The following is a 25,710-nucleotide window of genomic DNA, read 5'->3' as shown; positions in this document are numbered from 1 at the left end:
GGAAGCCAGGCCTAGGACGAGGGGGTGTTCCCGGGGCTGTGACATACAGCATTCCTTTCGCTTGAAGCATCCAAGCCCAAGGAGCTGCAGTCTCCCCTTGGGAATATGACATAACCGCAGCCGGGAAGGGCTTCACAAAAACAGACCAGTGTCCATGCGTCCTGCTCCAAAGGAAGCCCCTTCCCATCCTCTGCGAGAACTCTAGCATGTGCTGAGGCTCAACCGCCCCCCCACAATCTCCTGTCAGACAAATACCCCAAAGTCAATGATCTTTAGGATGTGTTTATATTTACATGGTACATTTTAAAGCAATGACTACATTGGTCATACATATTAGAAACCATAAAAAAAAGTTAAGAACTAAAATGTACATCATACACTTGTATATATATTTTTTACACAGAGGTAAAAAGGCTTATTATAAAAAAATCAATACAACAGGGTTTTTAGTATACAGGTAAAGAATGAATTATGCTTCAGGCACTTTAATTTGTTAATGTGAGCAAATAGCTTGAGGGTGGGGGGTGGTTAGAGGAAGCTTCCAAACAAATCTTTTGGTTAATGTTTTGTTACCACAGATACAAAAATAAAATCTGAATAATTTCTCTTGAATGATTGACGTCAGTATGGCAAAGCTGACTGGGAAAATACTACACACTGTTCAGCTGCAGTGTGGCAATTAGAGAGAGAGACGTATTTACATCAATGTCCCCATGGCTGTCCTTGTGCCCTTAACCACTCGCTGCCTTCACAGACCAAAACGTATAGGCGGAGTAAGATTCACCAGCATAACTCTTCAAAGGGTGGAAAAGGACAAGGGGTCAGTAACAACTAAACAGGGACTACAAACAAAATGTGCCAGGATGTGTGTGTTCCTAGTGAAATAAATAGGGGCACTTGAACTGAGGTCTAACAAACCTACATTAGTGTTGTGCTTTGTAGAGAGGAGAGACCTTGAGAAAGGCCCTGAGGAAATGCCTCAGGAGAGGGGGCCGCTGGGGGCGGGGGCTGGTCTCTTGACAGGGTCTGGAGGCTGGCTGGAGGTTTTCTACATGTTCTCCAGGCTGGGAAACAGTTCTCTTTTCTTCCATCACCAGACTGACAGCTCTCTGCTCCTTTCCAAGCCAGAAGGCCCAAACCAGTCACTCCCAACAAATGAAAACATCTACCAACTAACTCATAAGCACACGGAGTATTTACACCGATGATCTGACTAAAGAAATGTGATGGGCGCTCGGATGAGCTGAAAACATTCCAAGAAGGGAAGCATGGCTAGCACTTTCCCAATACGATTGGCAGACTGGAAAAAAGTCCCTTTCCTTGAAGACTAGCTGTCCTGTGTGCAAAAGAGAAGGGATGGGGGTGGGGGAGTGGAGATACAGAGAGCAGGCCATGCCCTCAGCTGGCAATTAGCACAGGAAGATCATGGAGGGAAGAAGAGCCAGGCTTGACAAGCCTGTCCCCTATGGTCTCCGTGACGTTCTGATTGTACTATGCTAGGTACCACTCTTTGCTTTTCTTCTTTCTGCAATGAGATTTGGCTACTCCTTGCAATATATTAGAAAAATACTTTTTTCCAGCTAATTAGAAGCCTCTACATGGCAAGGCGACAGGTAGACCCAGACTGCTGACCTAACCATCTGTGCACCCAAACTGGCAAGTCTGGGATTGGAGATGTAGGAGAAAGACACTTAGGCATTGGAAGGGTTTTTACATATGGCCTTGGTTTTTTTTTAATCCCCCCAAGTATAAACGAAGAATTTGGTGATGTGAATTTCAGTTTAGAACAAAAACAAAAACAGAAACCCATGAACAAAATGCAACCCACCACTCTTCAGATTTAGGACATTTAAAATGCACCCCTTCCCCAAAATAGGGGATATGGGAGGAAGCTCCTTTAATTTTATTTACCACAAACCTCGGTGTTTCTCAACTGGAACTCTTTGGAGAACACTGGTGTGTGTATGTGTATGACTCAACTACTTCATTTGCAAAACAATGAGCATAATTTCTTAGTGTTGTCTTCTAATATTGCTCAATTTTTAGAAGTGGTGGGGACACAATTTTAAGAAAGTTCTATTTAAGGGGTTACCGGGGAGGCTCTCAGAGACCTGAAATCCCCCTTTTCTAGGCGTGGTCCATGAGGATGCAATGCGGTTTAAGGAATTTTCCTGATTCACACAAGTTAATCTCAAGTTAAGGCTCAATTCTCAGTCATTTCATGGATGAATGTTTTGCATCAGTAAATGATTGACAGATTTCTGGGGGAGGGCAGAGAATGAGGATGCGCTCCAGATAGAAACTGCAGCTTCCTTGGGAAATTTGGCTTTCCAAAAAGTTTAAGCGATCTTGTTTTGTGGGAGACGTTTGTTAATTAGCTCACCTCCTATACATAATCCAACTGCAGGTTAAAATACTTCTGGTGGGGTTTCATCGCTCTGACGTTACCTATCTGCAGGAACCCAATGCTCCTTAGCAACCGGCCAGCTGAACCAAGAGAAAGGAGCGGCTGGAAAAACCAACTACAAACCCCACCCCAAACCAGCAGTCGGACTACAGGCGCCTTTGCACTGGAAGAGGTGGGTAGGAAAGACATGAAATCAACGCATGTATAAGACAGATTGATTACAGATCATTAATAATACACGAGTGTCTGTGCGGAGGTTCCTTTCCTTCCAACACTGTGTGCGTGCGTGTGTGTCTGATGCAGAGTGGGGGTTGGGGAGGGCGGGGGAAAGTGCAGAGTCCACCAGGCGGGCTCCCCAGGCTGGAATAGCGCCTCAAGGTACCAGGGAGCAGGGAAGAAGGTGAGAGTATGTCGGACACAAGTTTCCTTGTGGCTGTGGGAGGAGGAAGAAGAGGAGGAGGAGGACTAGGGGAAGGAGGGAAACTGAGTCACACGGCCGCTTTGTGCTTCCCCCCGCAGCACCTGCACATTACTCCGCAGTGGTAGCAGGCCCGAAGGGGCAGATAACAGCACATACAGGGGGCCAGGAAAGACAAGGCAATAAGAGCCATCCACCGGAGGCAAAACTTCTCGTCGCTAGTATCGCACGAGCACGGGTCTGTATAGTCTCCCTCGGGGTCCGACATACAGTGATAGAGCATGCTGTCCGCACACCACATACAGCTCACGCGGCGGATGCAAGTTCTCACGGAGTCGGGCGCGTCCTGACAGTGGCCCCGCCGGTTCTCCTCGTGATTGAACATGTCCCTGCAGTACTCGCACCGGGAGCGCTCGCCGTCCTCCTTCCGCCGCCGGGACTTGCCCCGGGACGGCTGGGTCTTGATCACGCCGCCCCCCCGCCCTTTGGGGTCTTCGCCGAGCCCGAAGTCCGAGGAGTCCACGTACGGGTAATTGTAGTCGTGCTTGGGGACCTCGCCCTTGGCGAAGCGCACGTACGAGTCGGCGTCCTCCGACGTGTCCGGGGACTTGCCCCTCACGGGCGCGTGCCGGTAGTCCTCGTAGCCCGTCAGCCAGATCTTCTCCCTCGGGTTGATGCGCACGATCTCCTCATCGTCGTCGGGGAAGCTCACCTGGCGGTAGGGCCTCGGCATCGGCTGCCCCGGGAGAAAGGAGACACTTTCATAGCAGCGGCAAAAACCACCCCCCAAATCCTCCACTGTGTACCTCTGGCCTTGACGAAGGCATTTCTTGACACAAAGATCGGACCCACCCTGGAATGAGTGAACATCTCCTAGGTCGAAGGTCCTGCAAGTTGTGACTCGCCATCCACTCCTGGGTTGGAAATTTTTTCCTTTTGCCAAGGTACTACCATACACGAGGGGACTCGTAAAAAGGGACTTTGCATTTTTGGAAGCTGAACACACCAAGAGGGAGAAGCAGAATGTGAGAGGCCTCCCTGAGCCCCTCTCCCTAAGGTGACGGTGACAGCCCTCCTGATTTCTAACAGCTTAGATTAGTTTCACCTGTGTCTGTACAGCGTGTTCTCTTTTGCAAGACCAGCTTTTCTCCCGGGGGGAACAGAGAAGGACAGGAGCACACTGCCTGTTACAAGGGTGGCCTCTGTGGGTCTCTCTCTGTCTGTGAGAGCTGCCTACTGGGTCACAACATGAAATGCATTTTGCACTGTGGGTCATGTTCAGAAAAGCAAAAATGGATACGAGGAGCTAGGGTATGGGGTCTCTTGTCATCTGGCTGGGAAGCTACAGGAGTGCAGATCCAGAGGCTGACTGCCTGGAGTCTGCATGTGGCCAGGATCTCACAGGTGGTGAGGGGCAGGCTGGAATGTGAGTTGGGGCAGGCCAGACCCAGAGCCTCACCCCTCCCTGCCTCAAATTCTCCCAGGGGCTACAAAGTCCTCTCCGCAGTGAGTCCTACTCTGGCGTCAGGGAGGCCCTGTCCATGGGGGCAGGCACTGAATCTGTAGTTATCAATCCACTTGACGTCCTCTGTGGATGAAGTCTTTTTTAAGGGGTGAAGAACACGGCTCTGAGGGAACTCACTAGAGTAAAATTCGGACTTTGGAATTTACTAGCATGTATCTAAGCCTCAGATTCTCTATCACACAGGTGTGGCTCACACCTGTCTCTGTCATCATCAATCTAATACTGTCACAGGATTTATCACCTGCTAACTAAATTTGCCCATCACTCTCACCAGACTGTACGCTCCTTGAGGGCAGGGACCATATCTCACATATTGCCAAATTCCTATTAGATTCTTGACAGAGTTCCACAGACTTTGGAAAACCATAATCTTATATAGATCAAAACAAATCCTGGGAGCAGAACAGGCTTTGCTAATTATTTTGCAAAGTAAGGAGTCAAAAGGTCAATTCCCAACTATAGGTACCATAAAGTGATTTTTAAAAAGAGTATTTTAATGCCAAAATATTAGGAAGCACACAGTAAGACTTTTTTTTTTTTTTTTTAAGGTTTCTATCAATCTAGCTTTATGTTGAAAACAAAACAAAACCAAAACCCTTCACTGCCCTGTTCCTTTTTTCCTTCTCAGAGCAGACTGGTGGCCACATCACCCTCCATGGGCACCAGTCCATGTCCCACAGTTTGGGAACCTGCTCCGCAGAACAGCCGCCTGGTAAATATTTGTTGAGTTACTGAATTCCAGACTCCAGCTACATCTCCCCAAGCAAGCCTGGGCCTGCAGCCTGCGATGCCAGGGTGCCCGAGCCAAGCAGACAGCATTCTTTAGTCCTGATCCTGGCTCTGGGCTTTCACACCAAGCCAGGAAGCCCTTTGCACAGAGGAACTCGGGGGGCAGCGCAGCATGCTGGGTAAGCACATGCTTGCATCTGTTTCATCAAGGACTCTCTCTAAGCCCTCAGCCTTCTCCTCTATAAACTGGGGATGCCGAGGACGTGCCTCGTGGGGTCATTTGTGAGGATTCGACAAGCTTAAGCACAGGAAAGGTTTAGCATGGGGTCTCGCACACAGAAAGCTAAGTAGGCATGAACTGTCACCACCACTGTCAATATGGAGAACAGAGGATGCCTGGCAGTGAGCTTTGGGCCTCAGGGAAGGGGAAGGGGGCTGTCCCAGAATCAGCAGCTGCCCAGCCCGTGCTCTCGGAGGAACCAGAGGGTTGCTCACCTGTTCAAGGTGACAGTGGTCTGTGGGGTATGAGTCGTGGAGGTGGCCCAGGGTATAAATCCTCCTGTGCTCACAGGATGTGGGAGAAGAGATTGTTCGAGTAGGTTGTTCCCTCTTCTGGGAGGAATTAGAAGAACTGTCTGTAGCTGTCTGTTTAGAGGGAGGTAACCCAGAGTTAATTAAAACAAAAACAAAAACCAAACCCACATACCCAAACCGAACACACCATCTACCCCTACTTGTGGTGTCTTGCTGGACTTCCTGAAATCTCGAGTTTATCTTGGCTGTGGGAGGCAGAAGGACCCCTAAAGGGTCAGATAGTCTAAACACGATGTGGCTGGCTCAAAGGGCAGAGAAAGCCAGCCACCCAACCCTGGAAAGCTGGGTTTTCTCAAATGTGGGAGCAGTCATCAGGGAAAGGGCTCGCTTCATCAGGCCTTCTGTGAGTGTGTCCCAGTTTGATAAAAAATGGTCACCTCACTTGTAGCCCTGGTTGCATGGGACTCTGGTACGCAGGGGAGATGCAAATGGGCAAAAAATCAAATCCAAATGTTTCTGTGTGGAGCTAATCCCAGCCTGGGAAAGTCTCAGCAATAAGGATATCTCAAGGGTATCGTGGGCATTGGCTTTCCTAGAAGAAATTTTGTAATTTGGGGTTGAAGGCAAGCCTTGTGGGGGGGTGGTCACTGTAAGCCAGTGGAGGGGAGGGAGAGAAAGAGAGAGGGGATTGCACAGAGAATGAAGGCCCCTGTCTGTTGGTGGTGAGAGCTGCTCCCCCAGTAGAGGTGATGGGTTCAGACTGGAGGCTCTGTGAGTGTCTTTGGAAGGTGATCATGTATTGGGATGGACTGTGGCCACCACCCTTGAAAGCCATAAATCCTCAGAATACCCTCCTCCCCTGGCTCCTCAGAGTCATGGATCCTTTTCTCTCCCAAAGCAATGAAAAGTTATTTCTTGTATCTAGGTGTCCTATTTCGGGAAAAATCAAGAACTCCTCCTTGGCTCTTGCTTCTCAATGTCTTAATTCCCTTGCCTCATTTGCCTATTTATCTCTTTATCTTACATGTTGTTTTATTAGCATTATATATCTTTTTGGGGGCAAGGTTAAAACAGACTTATGAAAATTATTTTTATACCCTCACTCCCAACTTAGAAAGTAATACCTGCCCAGTAAAATGGGACCAGTATTTAGGACAAAGATACCCATATTCCCATTATGCAACTTAATGACTGTTAATTTTTAAAACTTGGTGGACATGTGCAGCACCTCTTTGGAGACCCAACCCTTCAGATTTTTTCTCTCTAATCCTGTTTGGTCCAAGTGATGCAGAGCTGATGCTGTTTCTGATCCCTCAATCCAGAGTGACTAATTCAGATACGGATTCACAGTCCTTTCTGACGTAATACGAAGATTTTTCACGGAGAGGTCAGAAAAGATGCTGTCTTTATCTTGGCAGTTAAGATCTAAGGGTCCTAGAAGCCTGGAATCCTGGTGAGGGCACAAGGAAAGAACCTTCTGAGGAGGATGTGAAGCCAAACCAGGGCACCGCCCCCACAGATGCCATTTGAGCTTCTGGATCTCGTCAAGCCTGAATCCTGATCTACCTTAGGCTGTCCCCACGGTGTAAGCATATTGCCTTGGGAACTTCAGCCAAATGCGTTGGCTTCATCACTGGGGCACACTTCCCCCTCACTTCTGCTCTCCCCCACCTTGGCAGTCCTGCCCACAGCATACTCTGCCTCTCCTCACTCCTCTCCACAGCAGTGCAGTGGAACTGGGCACACAGAGTCTGCTACTTCTTGACCTCTCGGGAGCCACTCAACTGGCAAACAGCACATGCCGGCATCCACTCTGGGGACGGTGTGGTCCTCTTGGAGGCCAAGAGCCCACCCCACTGTGGGAGGCTGTGGAGATCAGCGCCCCTGAGCTTTGGCAGGGCGGGTCTGTCCAATCGTTGCGTCTCCCCACCTGAGCTGTCTGCTTCCTGCAGACGTGGGCCAGGACAGGTATCATCACTCTTCATGCATTTCCTTTCTTTTCTCCCCACCAGTACTTCAGGACTTAGGGAAGAATTGCTATTTACCCCTCAAATCCCAATAACTGAAAGCAACCTAACGGATACACAGGAATGCTTACTTTCTCCCAAACTCTGTCCTGTCCACTCTCACCTGCTCTTTCTTCCCATCTTCAGAGGTACTGACTACCTCCCTCTTTTCACACATGGGTGGTTGTAGATCAGACAGAATTAAGCCAAGAGTTCGTCCCTGTCTCTGGCTGTCTGCCAGGCCCCGGCTTGTTTGGGAGTTGGGGTTGGGTAGGGGGCTGGTACGCAGACGCAGGCAGAGCGCTGGCTCCGATTCACACACAGGACGGCAGACTCCAGGCCAGGCAGGGTCTGCCGACCTGACCAGGGCAGACAGCCACTGCAGAGCTGGATGGAAATGCAGCCCTGATCATGCCCGGGGATGGGGTGGGTGTGGGGAGTCCATACACAGAACTGCTGCTTCTAGCCCCTTCCAGCCCTTTCCGATGCCCGCTCTCAGAGGGGTTTTGCTGAGATTAACTTGAGCACAATCCCTCCAAGTAAAAAGGTGCACCCTGCCTTAGGCAAACCTAGGAGATAAGGGGATGATGAGTCATGATACAGAGGTTTCTAAAGAGCTCAATAAATACTTCCTGAATGAGTAGGTGGGGGCCCTTCAGTGTGAGTCAAATCTCAAGGGTTAAACTCTTAAGCAGCACCACACGTGACAGTCCTCTCTCCGGACAGAAGCTACCCATGTACGGAACACTGTGATATGCACTCTGCATCGCGGCCAGCTCTGTGTTAATCATCTGTTCGCCCTCCTCCACCCTATTTCCTGTGACCTATGTCCAGGTTAACAATGTGGAGAAAGTCATTCTGAGGCATGAGGCACACCCGTGTTTTCCTGGTGCTCATCAGCCAACCAGCAGTGCCACCTCTGATGCAGCCGTCCTACCTCCCGAACCCCGAGCAGCCTCTGCCCGCTGCACAGTCCAGTGCAAACCTCCCTGGACACTATCAGAGAACTTGAGACTGAGCAGAGCTCAGCAGAGCTCATTAGATGAGTATCTCCTCATCTAATGACAGATCTGTACAGGGAGCAAGAGGGCCAGAAAGCTTTGAAGCATGTCCACAGTTCACGGCCTCCTGCAGGCAGAGCTGAAGTCCGTGCCCGGACTGCTGGGGGTCTGTCTGGACTCTGGCAAGGAGAGCATGAGAGAGTCTGCACTATAGCCGCGGCTTATTCCAGATCTAGAGTATCAGCCCTTGCAGGCAGTGAGTGTGACCTACAAACAAAAGCAATGTACTATCAGGGCCCCTCCAAGAAACAAGGGGGAAAATCCTTTTATCCACATGTACCTTTTTTAAAAAAAAATTAAGTAATCTTGCTGTCCAACGCGGGGCTCAAACTCATGATCCTGAGATCAAGAGTCACAGGCTCTACAGACTTAGCCAGCCAGGCACCCCCTCCACAGGTCCTGCAGAACCGACTCTCCCACAACATTGCTTGTGGTTTCCACACATGCTGGAGAAAAGCAGCCCACCGAAGCCACACACACACACACACACACACACACGCGCGTGCGCCAGATTCTGAACGTGTTATTTGCGTGCACAAGTGAATGACACCGACCGACCGACCAATCTGACAGTGTCACCTTCACCTTGAAAAGACTGGCTGTGTTTTAAACTCCCTGTGCTCTCCAGGGGCTTGTCTCTGTTGTGGGTTTGAGCTCAAGCAGAACAGAGGCAGAGGCTTCAGCAACAGGCCTCCCTACATCCAGGGACAGGGAGCCTTCAGCACTGCACCCCCGTGGACGGCGAGGGCCAGCTCGGCTGCTGACTGGCGGGAGCTCCTGTGTGATGGGACTCAGCAAGCAGAACCCCACCACCTGCAGATTTGCTTCTGAAAAATCCTGCCTCTGGCTTTGGGCTGAACTCTGACTCAATGTCCATGCCCATTATTCAAAAGCTGTCCAATGGAGAAGTTTGCAACCTGACAGGGGGCATCCAACAACAGAAACTTGACAGAGTGTTCTAATGCGAAATGACAAGGTCTCAGCTCAGGAAATCATCCTCTAATTAAAAGTTGTGTGATTCTGTTGAAGGTAACAAGCTCTGTGTGGCCTGGTGCTGAAACCCTCTAACAGGGGAGAACGCTGAGACAAGACTTTGGTTAAGGAAGAGCCTAGACGGAACAGAAAGGTGAGAGAAGGAATGAGAGGAGGGTGGGAGCAAGGATCAGAGGGTATGAAGACGGAAAAGTGGCCACTGCCAATCAGAATCAAGAAAATAGAGACACGAGTGGCCTGATAGAATGCACTTGGATTACGGCACTCATTCCTTCCCCGGTTTGGGTTGGGTGCTTGCTGGGATGTGGGCTCAGACATGCAAGGTGATGTGGCGGGGGCAAGGCCACGTGGTTTCCATCCCAGATGGGTGGAAAACCCAGACCAAGCCTCAGATGAAGAGAAAAGGAGGTGCAAGGTTCTTCATTCTTCAGAAAGAGCAAGCTTCCAAGGGCCAGACTCTGCAGACATAAACTGTACTTATTTTGAGAGTTCAGATATTTCTTGTAATTCCCTAGAATTTAACAACTAATGAAAGAAACATACCAGAGCTTCAAAACTTGATACAGACTTTTCTTCTAAGTGGCTTTAATGTCACGCTATCTGACAATAATCACAATCCGAAGTACAAAAGATACTTCGCTGAGGCTGCCTGGTTTGGGTGGAAACCAGAATGAACGGGGAAAGGAGAGAAGAGCCACGTCTCACGTTAAACCTGTGGCTGGCTCCCTTCTGCACGGGCATATTTTATAAGACAGCATTTCTTGGGGCGCCTGGGTGGCTCAGCGGGTTAAGCCTCCGCCTTCAGCTCAGGTCATGATCTCAGGGTCCTGGGATCGAGCCCCGCATCGGGCTCTCTGCTCAGCGGTGAGCCTGCTTCTCCCTCTCTCTGCCTGCCTCTCTGCCTACTTGTGATCTCTCTCTGTCAAATGAATAAAATCTTAAAAAAAAAAAAAGATTAAAAAAAAAAAAAAGACAGCATTTCTTACTCTTGGAACCTCAGCCATTCTTCCCTTTTCTTAGGTTTATCTGGAAGTTCCTGAAGCACACTGTTCGCATGCCCTGGGTCTGGAAAGTGCTTTCTTCATTTGGAAGGCTGACCTCTTTGACCAAGGGAAGCTCAAGGAAGGGAGGAGGGAAAGCACCAAGAAGCCAGAGCAGCTGAGGGGGCAGTCTGCTTCAGTGACCCATCCTGGGATGGAATCCTGGCTATTGACCAATGGCTTTTTGGGGCATTCAGGGTGGGTCAGACTCTGCATTTCAAAGTGAAACAAGTGTTTTCAAGGCTCTGTGCATCCCTTCAGCTCCCCTAGAGTTTTCCTGCTAGCTCTTTGTTCTTCCAAAAGGACGGACAAAGGCAGAGGCAGCAGCAGCAGCAGCAGCAGCAGTAAACACTGCTTATGGGAGAGGACAGAGAGGACAGATGTGCCCGGGGCTGTTCTTTCAAGGACACTTGGAACTACTGAAGAGGCACCTGGAGCATTCTACTCCATATCTGCAACTGAGAGGAGGCTGGCAACTGGCAATTTCCTTCTCTGTCTTGGGGAGAGAAACAAATGGGATCAACTCCACCTTCAGGGAGGTGGACAAGGGCACCTGGGTGGCTCAGTCATTAAGCGTCTGCCTTCAGCTCAGGTCATGATCTCAGGGTCCTGGGATCAAGCCCCTCTTTGGGCTCCCTCCTCAATGGGGAGCCTGCTTCTCCCTCTTCCTCTGCCGCTCCCCTGCTCTCTCTGTGAAATACATAAATAAAATCTAAAAAAAAAAAAAAAGGAAGGCAAACAAGGATAGTCACTTCATCATCCCCGTGTCCCAAGACACACACAAGCTGATAGAAGGAAACACACACTGTAAAGAGCCAAGCGCAAGGAGCGAGAACGCCAGGAGGTTAAGAGGCCGACGTGTTTTTAAGTGAGGCCTAGAAAAATGAAGGTAAGAAATGCTTAAGGAGCCAGGCCGTTCAACACCACCTGCACCGTATAAAGAGAAGTGATGCCAGGTTAGGCCAGGTGTCTCGCACAAGCTGTTTAACTTCCCAGGGCCTCAGTTTCCTTGTGTGTAAAACAAGGGAGAAGCACTGAGTGATCTCCAAGGTCCGAGGGAGCTGTGGGGGGGCATGTGTAAGCCTCCCCCCGCCTCTTAAGAACATCAGACATCCAAGGGGTTTGACCAAGACTGTTGCCTCCCTGATTGCGGGGGGCGGGGGCGCCACAGGATTCCTTCAGATTGATGAAGTAGAATTCCTGCCTTGTCTGCAGATGCTGCTGCTTTACATTTTTAAAGGAGGCTACCTAGTAGTTATGACCACAATTTGTATTATTTTTACTGCAATCCGCCACCAAAATAGATCTCAACAGCTGATGCAACCAACGCAATATTCGACCTTCTTTCCATTGCAAGGGTTTCTCATTTTTTTTTTTTTTAAAGTATGTACACACACGGGCTCTTACATGGCCCCAGCCAGCAGGCAGTGTGGGTCTAGGAGGCAGCTGCAGGAACAGGGGAAAGAGCGACTTTGTCCCTAGACTCTAGGACATTCTGCTCTCTGGGACCCAGAGGATAAAGTGGGCATTCTTTCATTGTGAGGAAAACAACAAAAACCAAATTCCCACTCATTGAAAAAAAAAAGTCTTAGGTTTCTAAATTCTCAAGTTAGGTGAAATTTTGCTACAAAAGGAGAGGACTCTGATATACCCCCAGCTTGGCTTCCTGGGAAGGGGCTGAGGGGCTGGGAGCAGGAAGGCGGGGTTTCAGGTATCCCTGAATATGCGCCCTATGGGTAGGAAGAAAATGGAAAGACTAGTATCCTGCCAGCCACAGCTTAAAAAGATGAGAGGCGACGCAGGTAAATGAAGACAGACACAAGTGGGAGGGCTAGCAAAATGCCTTTCGGCTTCCTGAAACCTACAGCATTTCAAAGCTTTTGTTTGAGCCTTAGACGTATTAATTGCTTTAATTTAGCCACTGTAGGTAGTTGTGTGGAATAAAAAGATCCTCCCCTTACTATGCAGTGTGAGCTTGATACTTAATCTCATTTAGAAGACAAAGCGGCTCCCACCCATTTTCTGAGACCTTCCAGCCACCCCATACAGGGCTGGGCCTTGGCCAGCAGCAGTTTGGGACGCTGCTTTCTGGGGTCGACCACAAAGCACACAGATGCCCCTCCACCACATTTTTGCTTTTCTTAATCAGCCACCATACTCATTAGCTTCACTGGCTAAGCTCTATAGAAGTAGCTTACATTTTGAACCTATTTCCTCTTTTCCAAAGCCTCTCTCCATCCCACTCTGCCCAATCCCTTGACTGCAAAGGTAGAGACAAAAGAAAATGTTTGAGTCACTGATCACCTAAGAGAAACGGGGGCTTCCCAGCAGAGACGCCGGGAACCTCAGGCCTCAGTGAAGTAGTCTGGAGCCCAGGTACTCCTCGGAGAGGCCGTTGGTTAGGAAGCTACTTTGCAATGAAGGGAATCTGGCTTATCTAATAGGTAGAAACTTATGGAATAAACATTTCCTTTTCTTAAAACTCTCTGAAAGGCGGCAGGCAGATGTGAAGTTTGCATTCTGGGTGGGCAGGGTAGGGAGCCTCGCTGATTTTATCTGCAGACAGAGAAGTGTCACTGTGTGGCTCACAGGGTGGCTGTGAGGCCTGCGTGAGGTCACATACGTGAAAACCTAGGGCCCATGCCAGGGGCAGCCCAACACCAAGGCACCTCTCCTTCCCCTCCCCAGGGGTGGCAAACAGAGGCTCGGAGGAAATACATTCGCCTTCATGAGATTCTGCGATCAGAGTTTACTACTAGCAGAACCAAGTCTGGAATGCAGGCCTCTTCTGCCTAGCTTCCAAACTCCACACACTTGGAGGTCACCCACCACTTCTCAGAAGATCAGTAAACGAACCGCACTCATTACAGAATTAGATCTGCCTTCAGTCTTAACATCTGTTGGGATGGAGTAGGTGGAAAAAACTTCAAGAAAAGGGAAACGTGGCGACCTGTACTTCTCCCCCCAACCCCCATGAAGCCTTGGTAACTACAAAATGCAATGAATTCATCACTTTCCTCCTTAACTCAGGAATGAAAACAAGCACAACTTGCAAACCCTCAAAAGCCCATCTAGGACAAAACAAATTGCTTAAAACAAATTGCTTCTCAGTACTTCGGTTTCAAACGCTTGCTGTAGCCACAGTTTACAAAACACCTGGGGTGGCTGGGCGGTGCCTGGGATGTCATTAGGGACAACTGCTCTGAATAGCCAGAAAGTAATAAAATGCAGCTTGTAGTAAACAGGATGTCAAGGGTTCAAGCATAGGGCACGAGGAAGGACCCAAGTTTTCCAGTCTAGGCAAAACATGGCTGGAAGCGGATGGTGTTCTAAAAGACAGGACATTTTTCCTCTGTAAAGGAGGGCTACCTGCCTGAAGTATGATGAAATGCCAAACGTAATCCAAATACCAGCCTTCTTCTGCTGGCTTCTAGGTGAGAATTCAGACCCACGCAAAATAACGTGGATTGCTCCTCTCAATTCGGCCAAGCCGAGGGTACACACGTTAATCTCATGCTGGGTGCACAGGGGAGGAGTGATCTCATTACACAGCATGGATGCCTTTAGGCACTAAGGGCTGCTGAGGAGGACTGCCCGAATCCAGAAACAATACCTAGGTGGTGGGAGTAAAAACCTAGAAGGCAGGGGGAAAAAAATCAAGACCTTATATAGGGGAGGCTTTCCTCTGGTTAAGCTTTGACTTGCTATTCTGGGGACCTCTGGGCGGCAACACTCAGGAGGCTCCCAGTCTGTCCCATGAATGGGCTACGCAGGGCATGGCTCATATATTTATCCTCTTTTTGCTCCCCTGTCCAATTTGGGTCCCAGAGAACCCCAAAATATAATGCCTCTATTTGGTTGTTGTTGAAAAAATAGAACAGCTGAAATATCATAAATATAATTATTCAACAGAGGAAGAGAAAAATAGCCGTGCTGGACCAGAGGGGCTGGAAGAGGGTGTTCACGGCTCCTCCACTATGAACTGGCCCTGGGATCCTCAGTAAGTCATCCAGTCGACTCTCAGCCGCTTCCACAACTGTGGCTGTAAAATGAGGCGAATCCTATTTCATTCGCCAGAGGAAGCAGGCTGGATCATGTGATAGGAACTCAAAATCCCTTCCAATTCTAAGACCTGTAATTCTAAGGAGCTGGCATGTCTATAGCTAACCTCGCCTCCCCGCAAGCCAAACATTTCTAGCTAATTACCTGCACGGTGGACACACTGCTTCCTAGCACCAGGCAGAGAAAACAGCGGGAAGACGCACACCTCTAGCCGCCGCAGACCTCAACGGGTGTTGTGTCTCTTTACATCTTTAAACCCCCAATGTGGGGGGACCAGGATCGCCGGGACTAGGGTGTCTCTCCATTCCGCCTTCTCCCTTGAACCCCTGGCCCTGCTCCGAGAAAAACCTGGCACTTTCTTTTAAAAAAATCAACACACATGTATCATTTCCTGTCTCCAACAGCAGTTTTTGCCCCTCCCCATCGATGCTCGAGCACCAGACAGAAAATACTCTTCCAGTTCTTGTGGTTCCTTCTACTGGTGCCTCTCTCCGTTGTTTCCAATGCCATGTGGTTATATACAACCGTTTCCCGATTTGCAGATTTAGATATTATTTTAGGACTTATTATGCAAGAAGACTTAAGCTATTTCATACACCCCCAAGTATCTGTCTATAATGCAAATATTTCCCCTAATCCCCAAGCTTTAGAGCCAGAATCCAGCCACTCAGCACAATGACAGCTGAAGCAGCGGCAACACCTGACCATAGATTCTAGATCAGCCTGCTCTAGAAGTGTGTATACGTACAGCTGCGTTCTCCCAAGACCACATTAAAATTATCCTTGTCTATTTACGAAGATTCTAATAACAAAAAGTGATCGTAGACTTTGGCAGCAGTAAATAAACCACTAGGTTTTAATGGACCCAACCTTATGGACAAGGGAAAATTCTTCATTAAATGGCCATAAAACCCAGAGCCCTTCTAGTTCTCTATGGTCAATTTTTCCTACTTCTCCTCTTGTAGGCTCTGAACCCTTTGGCCTCAGAGTCTTCAACTGTAGGGAGCTCAGAGAAAGTGAGTCTGAAGTTGGGGAGCAAACCAGATCAGCTTATTCACGGAGCTAAACTGTTCCTATCTCAGGCTGACAATGGGCCTCCTCTCCAAGATAATGCCAAAGCATGCGTCTTCTCTGCAAGACAAAAGTACAACAGAAGGAACAGACTCGAGGGTCTTTCCATTCTGTCCTTTTTAAGTCTCCCCAAAAATGAAAGTCTCCCAGAAATGAAAGAAACTAAAAGCTGTCAGTCAGGGGCATTAACAAGAGTGTGCCAGCTCTTAGCAATGCAAAAAAAAAAAATCCTGTTAAATAGAATGCTAACCTTTTTTGTTGTCGTTGCTTTGCATTTTTTTGTATTACTCCCCTTCCAAATTTTACCAAATGTCTCAGGTCTCACACCTGCATATTTAATGCAGGGCACGGCCATGCCATGTAGGGATTTGTGTTCACCTGCGCCAGTCACTATAACTGCGGTCCCCATGAGCAGAGGGGGCCAGGATGAGACTGTGTTGCAAGGGGGAGGGCAAGAAGCCACAGGAGCAGTCAAAAGCTTCCGTGAGCAACAATGCTAGGAGCTCTGCTCCCATTTGTAGACTCAGCAGAAAACACAGCTAGAAAAACAACCAAGCATCCTTCAAAATTACCCAACTTTGCATCGCTCCCCCCCGGATAACAATACGGCAAATGAATAAAATATGCAAACCTATGACTGTTAGCCCCTGTATCTGGGGTTCAGACCACCGTTTTATTGAGCACCTTTTAGAGCAAAGCTTTACAGGGTTGCTGAGACTGTACCAGTGAAATGTCCTGCTTTTAATTAGAGGAAGGTTCATTCGTTCGGCAAATAAAAAATTTAAAAACAGAAAAGGGCAAGCTTCCAAATGGCAAGACAGAAATCACCAACAGAGTGCTTTGGAATTTTAAAGGAGACAAAACAGCTATAAGCGATGGGAGGGAGAAAAAGGATACATGAATCAACATCCCAAACTCAGAAAATCAGAGCAGTCACTCATCGGGAGTCTATGCTGGTGGCAGTGGAAGGGAACGGAGAGGCAGGGGGACCCCGAGAGGGTAACGGCGCTGGCGAGTGGCCACAGATGCACGGGCAGGGTTATGTGTGCGTGTGTGTATGCACACACGTGTGCACTCATGCACATGCCAAGCAGGACATTAATTTTCCTCTGAGGAATTACAGCACAGTTTCACAACCCTGAGGAGTCAGGAGGACAAGCTGGTTTGGGGGAGAAGCAGGACAGCTGGGGAAGTGTGAGCAGGGACAGCCCACACCTGGTGAGTGCCCAACGGCTCTAGGGGGGGTCGGGGTCTCTCTTCCCCGACTTTATTTCCCAACACAGAACACACATCAGCATACTGTCCACAATGGCCTGTGCTCCTTCTATGCCGAGGAATCCCCTGCAGCAGAGGGAAACCCCTGGCTCTAGCGGCAAAGATAACCTCCTGGTTCCTCAGGTTAGACCCATACACATGCTCTTCTCCCAGAAAGCCCTCATGGTTCTGGTCCATCTGTAAGTTGTTTAGAAGGTCTTCTTGCCATGTATACTCTATCTGTAATAAATGAGTTCCAAATTCTAAATGTCTGTCCTATCAGTGAAAGTTTGAGAACACAACAAGCTTTGGGAAGCTGTAGACTCTATAAGGAGTCAACACACAGCTCCTGTCCTGGGCTTTGGCTTTTGGGCTCTTCACTTACCCAGGGCGGAAGCCCCTGACGACCCTCCCCAGCCTTCCAGGGGATGAGTTCCTAACAGTCAAAGCACTGAAGATGAGGCCTGCCCTGGGGAAGGGAGATGCTGTTATTAATAGGCCCTTGTTTGTAAACAAACGGAATGAAGGCAGACAGACACCAGGGCCTGCCTGGAATGCAGTTCCCTGGAGGTCCTTCTCCGCTGAGTGTCTGGAAACAGCCCTGCTGTTTCCACACCTCCTCCTGGGCATCCGGCACCACCCCAGCGCAGCAAGTCGAGCCCCTGTGGATTAGGGGATGAAACCAGGAGGGATGCTGGCTTCCATCACCCCTTTCCCTCTTGCCCTCTCACGATTCTATAAATCACTTCTGGCAGGTAGCTGGGAAGCAGCTGCGAATGACAGTTTCGCTCTGGAGCACAGGAAGCCACCTTTTAACCCGCCTGCTGTTGTTTGTCTCTTGAAAAAACGTGACAAAGGAACAGATGTAAGCAACATGCCAACTGTTGAGAGGGTCTGCTCGGAGCACTATAGGAAGCCTGTTCAGAGTCCCAGCACACCAGGTGCTCAATGGAAAGACAACTGAATTCATTTCCTGACACCCCTACCTACGCATGCTCTGGTCCCCTCAGGCTGGGGTCCACAGCCCTCAGGCGATTCGCCACACACATCCCTGTTTCTGTCTTCGCGTGTGCTGCCCAGCTTTGAAGCCCCTTCCTTCCTGAGCGGCGTTCAGAGGCCACTGAGAAACAGGTCAGCTCCCCTCCTAGAGGTCTTCTCTGACCCCCAGGCCCCTGCCTGTAGAGTACCCTGGACAAGAATACTTTCCACAGTCAGGGACCTTCCACGGGTCAATCCAAACCATCCTGTTATCTCCATAGGACTTGAGGCACGCTTTACACACCTCTGTATTCTCATGATGAGTGCACTGGGAAACATGTTTAAAGGGCTGCAGCCAATATTTAAAAATATGAAATAAAAAGAGCTAATGAAAGATACTCTCGGGGTAAGTCAGGAACTAGGAGGGAACTATCAGATGATTATTACAACATTCCTATTAATTTTTCTAGATATAGTAATGATGTTGTGTTTTGTAAGAGGATGGCTTATTTCTAGAAGATGCATGCTGAAGTATTAATAGAATTAAAGCCCTGAAGTGACTTTCAACTGGATTGGCCAAAACCAAAACTGAAACCACATGTGTGCGTGCATACACATGTGTACAGATAAAGCAAATGGGGAAGAATGTTTCAGCTGCTGAATCTAGGTTTTCACTGTGTTCTTCTTCTAATTTTCCTGTGGCCTTTAAAAGTCTTGTAATAAAAAGTGGAAGGAAATGAAATGGAAGAGGAAAAAAAAACAGAATGCAGAACATGAAGTATGATCTGGTTTCAGGTGTCTATAGATGTGCATTTGTGTCGTAGGTTACAATGTAAATATATTTCTTACTGTGGGTCAAGACCAAGAGTTTGAAAATGCTGCCCTACAGCTTTCTCGCTGCACTAAGCATACCGCAGGCCTGCAATGGACTATTTGTTAATTAATGTCTAGAAGCACAGGACTTCAGTGCAGAAGCAAGCTGAGAAATCATTAGGTCTCCAGTTATATCCTATTAACTCAAGCTGTGTCAGACTATCCAAGCCCTTTCCTGTCTTTGCATGTGGGCCTCACCTCCACTCAGCCTTCAGGCTTTTCTTATCAGATGTTTAATTACTCCTCAGAAAGGCTATTCTGACTTTCCTCGGGGTGCCAAGAAGGGGTTAACCCAAGACTCTGAGTAGGGTGACCAGGTGTCCCGGTTTGCCCGGGCTTGAGGTGTCTTGCAGACCGCGGGGACTCTTAGTGTTAAAACTAGGATAGTCCCAGGCAAGCCAGAGCTGGTCGATGACCCTGGATCTGAGGGAAGACTGCATGAGAACCTTGGACAGATCGGGGACAGCTCTTCCTCATGGCATCCCAATGGCGACAGCAAATGCCAGACTGTGAAGTGTCTCCTACACCCTTAGACAGAGCCTATCTCCGATTATTCACTAACTAATCTGGAAAGCAAAGGGCAAAGGGAGCTTACTGTGAAGACATCATCATCGCCAAGCTCTGCTTCATTATGGATGGTGGAAGATGATGTGGTTGAGCCTAAAAAGATTAAAAAAAAAAAAAAAAAAAAGTAGTAAGACGCATTTCCAAAGATGATAAGTCAAAGTCAATCATTTAAAAAATATATTTTAACAAAACCACACTCCATTTCTTTTGAATGTGAGTTATCAACAGAAATATATAACCTGGGAATTAAATGTTTTTAATTTATTCCTCTTCAACTGACTCTAGCTAGGATGTTGTTCCCTAAATTAAATCTGTCTACTGTTGTTCTCAATCCTTCAAACTCCTGCCCGGAAAACTAGAGAAGCAGCACCCAGAGCAGCACCTCAGAGAGGATGGCGCGGGGAGGGGGGGGGGGTTGCTGCCCATAGCTCGCAAGCACGCACACCTCGGGCAGCCTCTGCCAGTGGCACCCCAGGGGGAACCCACCACAATCTCCATGTAAACTGGACTTACTTTTCCCATCTTTTCATCTGCCAACAAGAGGGTTTGACGAAATGGCTTGCATGGTCACCTCTTGTTCTGAAATGCAGACACTAGACTCAAAAAACCCAGATTGGGGGAGCTGCCTTCTAAGCTGACACCCATGCAAAGAGGTTTTCTCTCGCAATGTTGGGGCACCAGTGAGGTTTCCATTTCTGCAGGCCAAAATTTGGGCTCATGCCCGAAAACCCAGTTTATTCCATCATGGAATGATTTGGGCATGTAGGGTTCGATTTATTTACGTGTTCATAAACGTAACACGTTCTTCCTTCTGGTATGCACATCCACGTAACTTCTTCCTTTTCCCCTAACAGTACCCGATACTGGGTGGCCCATCTTAACAGATGATGTTAATGGTCAAAAGGAAACACATATTTAAATCTGCGTAAGTGATCTAGGTATACTAACAGGGAAATTTCTTCTCCATCTCCGTTTCTTGGTTAGATCTTTAAAAATGTGCATTTAGAAAATATTTTGCTATTCCATAAAACTGAAATTAAGAGACCTGCACAGAAAGGAATGAGAACTGTTTAAATTTCTATGAGGGATTGGAGGAGAAAAAAAAAGTCCTCTGCTCAATTACTACCAATCTTTCAGGAGTTTCCTCAGCTAGTTCAGTATTTCTAGTCAACTGATGTTTGAGGAAAATTTGACAGAAAACAGCTAGGTAGATAATATGCAGAGAAAATTGTAAGTCACATTTGTGTTCAGCTTCAGTGACTATATGGACATACGGCACAATTCTATCAATAAGAGCTATTTTCTTTGTAATTATTTAAAAGCTATGTATGATAACATTTTAAACATTTGCCACCTTAGGTCAGACCCATAAAGTGAACACTGGTGTTTACTATCTTTTTGGACATCACATGGTTGTAGCGAACAGACTCATGTTCTAGCTCGAATTGTCTTACTACTGACGTTGAGCAAGTTTTCTTAGTAAGATTTGCTTTCTGCTCTCCCCCAAATCCACAAAGAAGAAAAGGACTTCAGAACACTTTAATTCTTAAACAAATGCAGCAACCCATTCTTATTAATCAGTCTCCCCAAATTCTGAATTTGGCTTACACATGCCTTGCTTGATTCTTTCTTTTCTAACAGGGCCCGGGCTGTGGCACCTTTAACTCTCCGAATGGATAACTGAATGTGTCGAGAACTTGTGCATTTGCCTGTGTGGACCCTAGAAAAGCCTATGAGAATGGAATGCGCAAGAGACTTTCAGGTCATGGTCAAATGCAACCCAATGTCTCCTACCCACTCACCCACAGACTTAAGGCCTAACCCCAACCAGGGCTCCAGGAGATCCCCTTCCCTTTCCGTGCAAACACCCTGGGCTCTCATTATAGGAAGGCAGTGGGAAGGCCTGGCACCTTTAGGGCCTATTAGAGTCACTCTCCATTTCTAAGTCAACACGGATCACACCAAAGCCATTTCAACAGTTAGGGAAAGGTGAACTCTGTCAAAAAGTCACTGACATGGAGTCCAGAACTTACCTTTTCGGAGCAGAGTCTAAAAACCAACTGGGATCACCTCGTACTCTGAAACCTATCTCCTTTTCCCCTGCATTGTCACTTGGTAAACCACAAATACAGGATGGCAGACAACTGGAATAAAAAAGGCCTCGGAACATTCCCACTGTCTCCCTAAGAGCACGGTGACAAGACGTGATACCTTCTATAAGGTCCTCGATTGCTTTCCTCACTCCCCTGTCAAAGGCTCGAGCATCAGCCGGGCTTTGGAAAGTAAGTCCAAACTTCCTATTGTCGACCTTCCAATGATGAAAAGTTGGGTTGGCTTTGGTGTAGACCAAGTCCTTTCTTACATAGCATTCCAATACCACCTGAAGGATTGAAACACAGAGGCTGGTTACTTGTGAAGGAGTCGGGATGGTGTCTGGTTGCCAAAATCCCAACCAGGAAACATCCATCATTAATGGCAACTAATGAAAACCCTCCATCCCTGCTTTCTTGTATCTATGAGTCTCTCCATCTTAAAGGAAACCTTTGCTTGCCTCATGGACCATTGCTCTTTGTTGACCCTGCCCTGCTGGCCTTTGGTGATCCTCACTGTACTTCTTCCTTTTTTTTTTTTTTTAAGATTTATTTATTTATTTATTTGTTTGACAGAGATCTCAAGTTACAAGAGAGGCAAGCGGGGTGGCGGGGGGTGGGGGAGCAGGCTCCCCGCTGAGCAGAGAGCCCAATGTGGGGCTCGATCCCAGGATCCTGGGATCATGACCTGAGCCGTAAGGCAGAGGCTTTAACCCACTGAGCCACCCAGGCGCCCCCTCACTGTACTTCTTAACCATCCTGGTTCTCAGTCATTTTAATTCCTCCCGCCCCCGATGGGGAGGGGGCCGTGGGGGTAGGGTGAGGGTGGTTTCTATGCTGATGGTCCAGGTTTTGGGGCTTTGCTCTGTTTCAGCTTTACTGCTACTATGTCAGGGCCTTTGTTCTAATGGCTCTCAACCTTCTCTCCTCTGTCCTGATGGCTATTTCCCAGAGACCGCACATGCAACATGTTGAAAAAATTAACTAACCTGTTCTGAAATTTCTGCCAATTTCCCACATCTAGCAATGCCAACCCTTCTCTGCTCATGCTCCCAGCTCAAAATCTCAGTTGTGGTTGTCTCTGTCCCTGGTGCTTTCCCTCTATCCTGTATTATCGACCACCAGGTCCATGTTTGCTCCAACATCTTCTAGATCCACCTCATTTCAGTTGCTCCCACCCTAGTCTATTAAACTTTTATCTGGATTATGCAAACAATCTCCAAGTTTTTAGTGATCTAGTCCCAGAAGTGCCTTTTACTAAGCTGTGACTTGGAGCTGATTGTTTCAGACCCTTGATCTTTTCATCTTTAAAATGGATATAACACAGACACTAACGTGCTTGGAAAACACTGAATGAGAAACTTAACAAGGTCATACTGATTTCCCAGGATATTCCCACCATCACATTCTACTTTCACTCCCGTTCTTACTGTGACCTTCACAATTTGGTACTTGATTTCACAGTATTTTCTAACAGTTTCATGTGCGTTAGCCCTGTGCCCCTAACCAGGCTGCAGAAGACCAAGATACATTACAAAATAACGGTATCGCCAGCACAGTGCTGTTGGTGACAAAGATACCAGGATCTAAGATTACCATCAAAGCAGCACTGCCCTCATGTGAATGTAGACGTCCTTCTTTATTCATAAAAAACTCCAAAATAGCGACCATATTCATTCCTATGGCTTCATTAGCTATACCAAGATCATTCTGCTAAGTTTTAATAGCTTCCACCTTGTTCTGGCAAAGCTCCACATTTAAGAGAATAAGATCTTATTAATTTTATACTAAGCGAAGGGCAAGAGTAAAGCCCTGCCTAAATCAGTGTAAGTTCAAATCAGAGAACTTTAAATGCATAGAAGTTTCAAGAGTGCATCTAAGCAAACAGAAATTAAGTGCTGCCTAATAAATGGTCTCTGACTTAATAAACAGAGGAGTGCACTAGTCACATTGGTATAGCAAATGGAGGTCTGCAGCAGTTCACTTTAACCCGTTGTATTGAAAGAAGACAACGGTCCCCTCGCATAGTTCTATTTATGATTAAATTGCTTATTATGGCCATTTTTCTCTAAGAATAGTGCAATGATTAAATGTCAGCCCAGCCCCATTCCAAATTGGGGAAATCCAAATAACCAAGGCTTTAACTAACAAATGTTATCTATTTTAGAATTTAATAGTCTCAATTCAAAGCCTCAAAATAAACTATTTATAAAAACAAAGACTTCCAGTTTCTCCATATTTTTTGAAAGTCAACTTTACTCCAATGTAGGGGCTTGAACTCATGACCCCGAGATCAAGAGTCTCATGCACTACGGACTGAACCATCAGGTGCCCCCTCCACATTTTTAGGATGAAAAAAATTAGTCTTTGGTTGATGTTTTCCACGTTTAAGATTCTCTCAGTACCAAGTTTTCTTAGAGAAGTTATAAAATTCTTAGAAAAGTTCAGCTACCTAAAATAAGTGAGGGAAAAGGGCTCAGTACCATCTCTTTATGTCCTGTTAAACAAAATAACATCACTACATATCTAGGTTTAATGACAACAATGAGAAAGTTCAGGTGTTTTCATCTTCACAGGTATAAACACTCTAGTGAAGTCTGGCTTAACTTAAACCTTGAGAAAGGCTTTAAACAGATTACCTTTTTAAATGAAATGCATGGGGAGAAAAAAAGGTCATTAAATGTTCTCATTGGAAGCTTTAAAAGAATCTATACCAGAAATGCGTATTTTCAAAGATTTAAGTAAATCTACACAAATACATTAAGGATTCACTCTGGCTCATCTGTCCTTCCCCACTCTCAATGCTTCTTCACTTCCAGAGTCAGCTGCTGTCAGGACGGGGGACACAGAGCCAGGTCCCTTCCTGTGGCTTCCTTATATACGCACCTAAGATTCTGTGTGAGTGTTTTTAAATGTGGCCACACCTATTACTGGCTCTGCAATTTGCCTTTTATTTTCCTTGAGAACACATCTTAGAGACAGATACAGGAAAGGAAGAAGTTTCATTTCATGGCTCAGTATGGATACGTTAGAATTTCTCAGCCATTTTCCGCACTGATGGGCGCAGGTGATTTCTGATCAGTCGCTTTTAGAGACAGTGCTGCAACGAACATCTTTATACATGTACTCAAATTTTGTTTTGCGAGCTCTTGGAGCCCTCCCACTTACCCCCTCCTCACTTCAGGGGATCCAGGGTGGCAAAACAATTTTCACATAGGGGCACCTGTTGGTTAGGCGGCCGCCTTTGGCTCAGGTCATGATCTCGGGATCCTGGGATTGAGCCCTGGGTCTGGCTCCCTGTTCCGTGGGGAGTCGAGTCTCCTTCTCCCTCTGCCTCTCCTCTCTCACTCGTGCTCTCTCATTCACTCTTGCTCTCTCTCAAATGAACAAATAAAATCTTAAAAAAACAAAACAAAACAAACTATGTTCACATAGGCAGTTTTTGCCTTTTCCTTGTGTTGCCATTTCTGGTGAGGGTGCATAAGGCACAGCAAGGAAAACCTTGGTGCCGTGTGCCGTTCATGCATAGAGGCAGTGCAGCAGCACCAATGTCTACACAAATCACTGGCTTCGTCACTGCCACAAAGGCCACATAGAAAAGGCCAGTTTTATGTCAGACTGTCCTCGATGAAGCAGTTAACAAGTATTAAGTCTTGCCCCTTGAATACAGAGCTTTGATCCCATGTGCTGCAGTGGGACGTGCATATAACGGTACTCTCCTATCTGCTTTTGCCTTCAATCTACTCTCCTACGTTGCTCTGGCTTAAGTATATGAAGAAATGTCATAGTGTCAAATGTCAAATGTCAAATGCACAGATGGAGAGGGAGGGGCACTTCTCAACAGCCTGTCCACTTCTGCTGCATATGGAAGAATGACGACTCTCTCAAGGAAAAGTACTCGTGCAACTGTTTCAGTTGTGACTTGAACGGACTGCCTTTTCTGCAGACCACCAGGCTCACTTGAAAGAACCACCAGCAGATGGACTATGGTTATTCGACCCAGGATTTGGCAGATACTTTCTTGAAAATGAACACAGCAAGCCTGTCACTTCAAGGAAAACAACTGGAGGTATTTGCTGCCAATAATAAAATCTGAACTTTC

The 25,710-nt window shown here is 47.3% G+C and overlaps 1 protein-coding gene across 4 annotated transcripts in view; it reads right to left on the bottom strand.

Moving 5' to 3' along the window:
* Positions 1 to 268: 268 nt before the first annotated feature.
* SPRED2 (sprouty related EVH1 domain containing 2) overlaps positions 269 to 25,710 on the bottom strand; it is a 118,879-nt gene continuing 93,437 nt past the window's right edge. For all 4 annotated transcript variants that reach the window (XM_047745006.1, XM_047745005.1, XM_047745008.1 and 1 more), the window contains exons 3-6: positions 21,730 to 21,898; positions 19,547 to 19,611; positions 5,575 to 5,724; positions 269 to 3,561 (exon numbers count right to left, since the gene is read on the bottom strand). In XM_047745006.1, coding sequence (XP_047600962.1) covers positions 2,896 to 3,561; positions 5,575 to 5,724; positions 19,547 to 19,611; positions 21,730 to 21,898 — 1,050 coding nt within the window. In that variant the 3' untranslated portion in view covers positions 269 to 2,895. The remainder of the gene's footprint in view (positions 3,562 to 5,574; positions 5,725 to 19,546; positions 19,612 to 21,729; positions 21,899 to 25,710) is intronic.

This window comes from Lutra lutra, chromosome 9, assembly GCF_902655055.1.
Source record: "Lutra lutra chromosome 9, mLutLut1.2, whole genome shotgun sequence".
Taxonomy (NCBI): Eukaryota; Metazoa; Chordata; class Mammalia; order Carnivora; family Mustelidae; genus Lutra; species Lutra lutra.
This window is presented reverse-complemented; position numbering and strand designations above follow the sequence as displayed.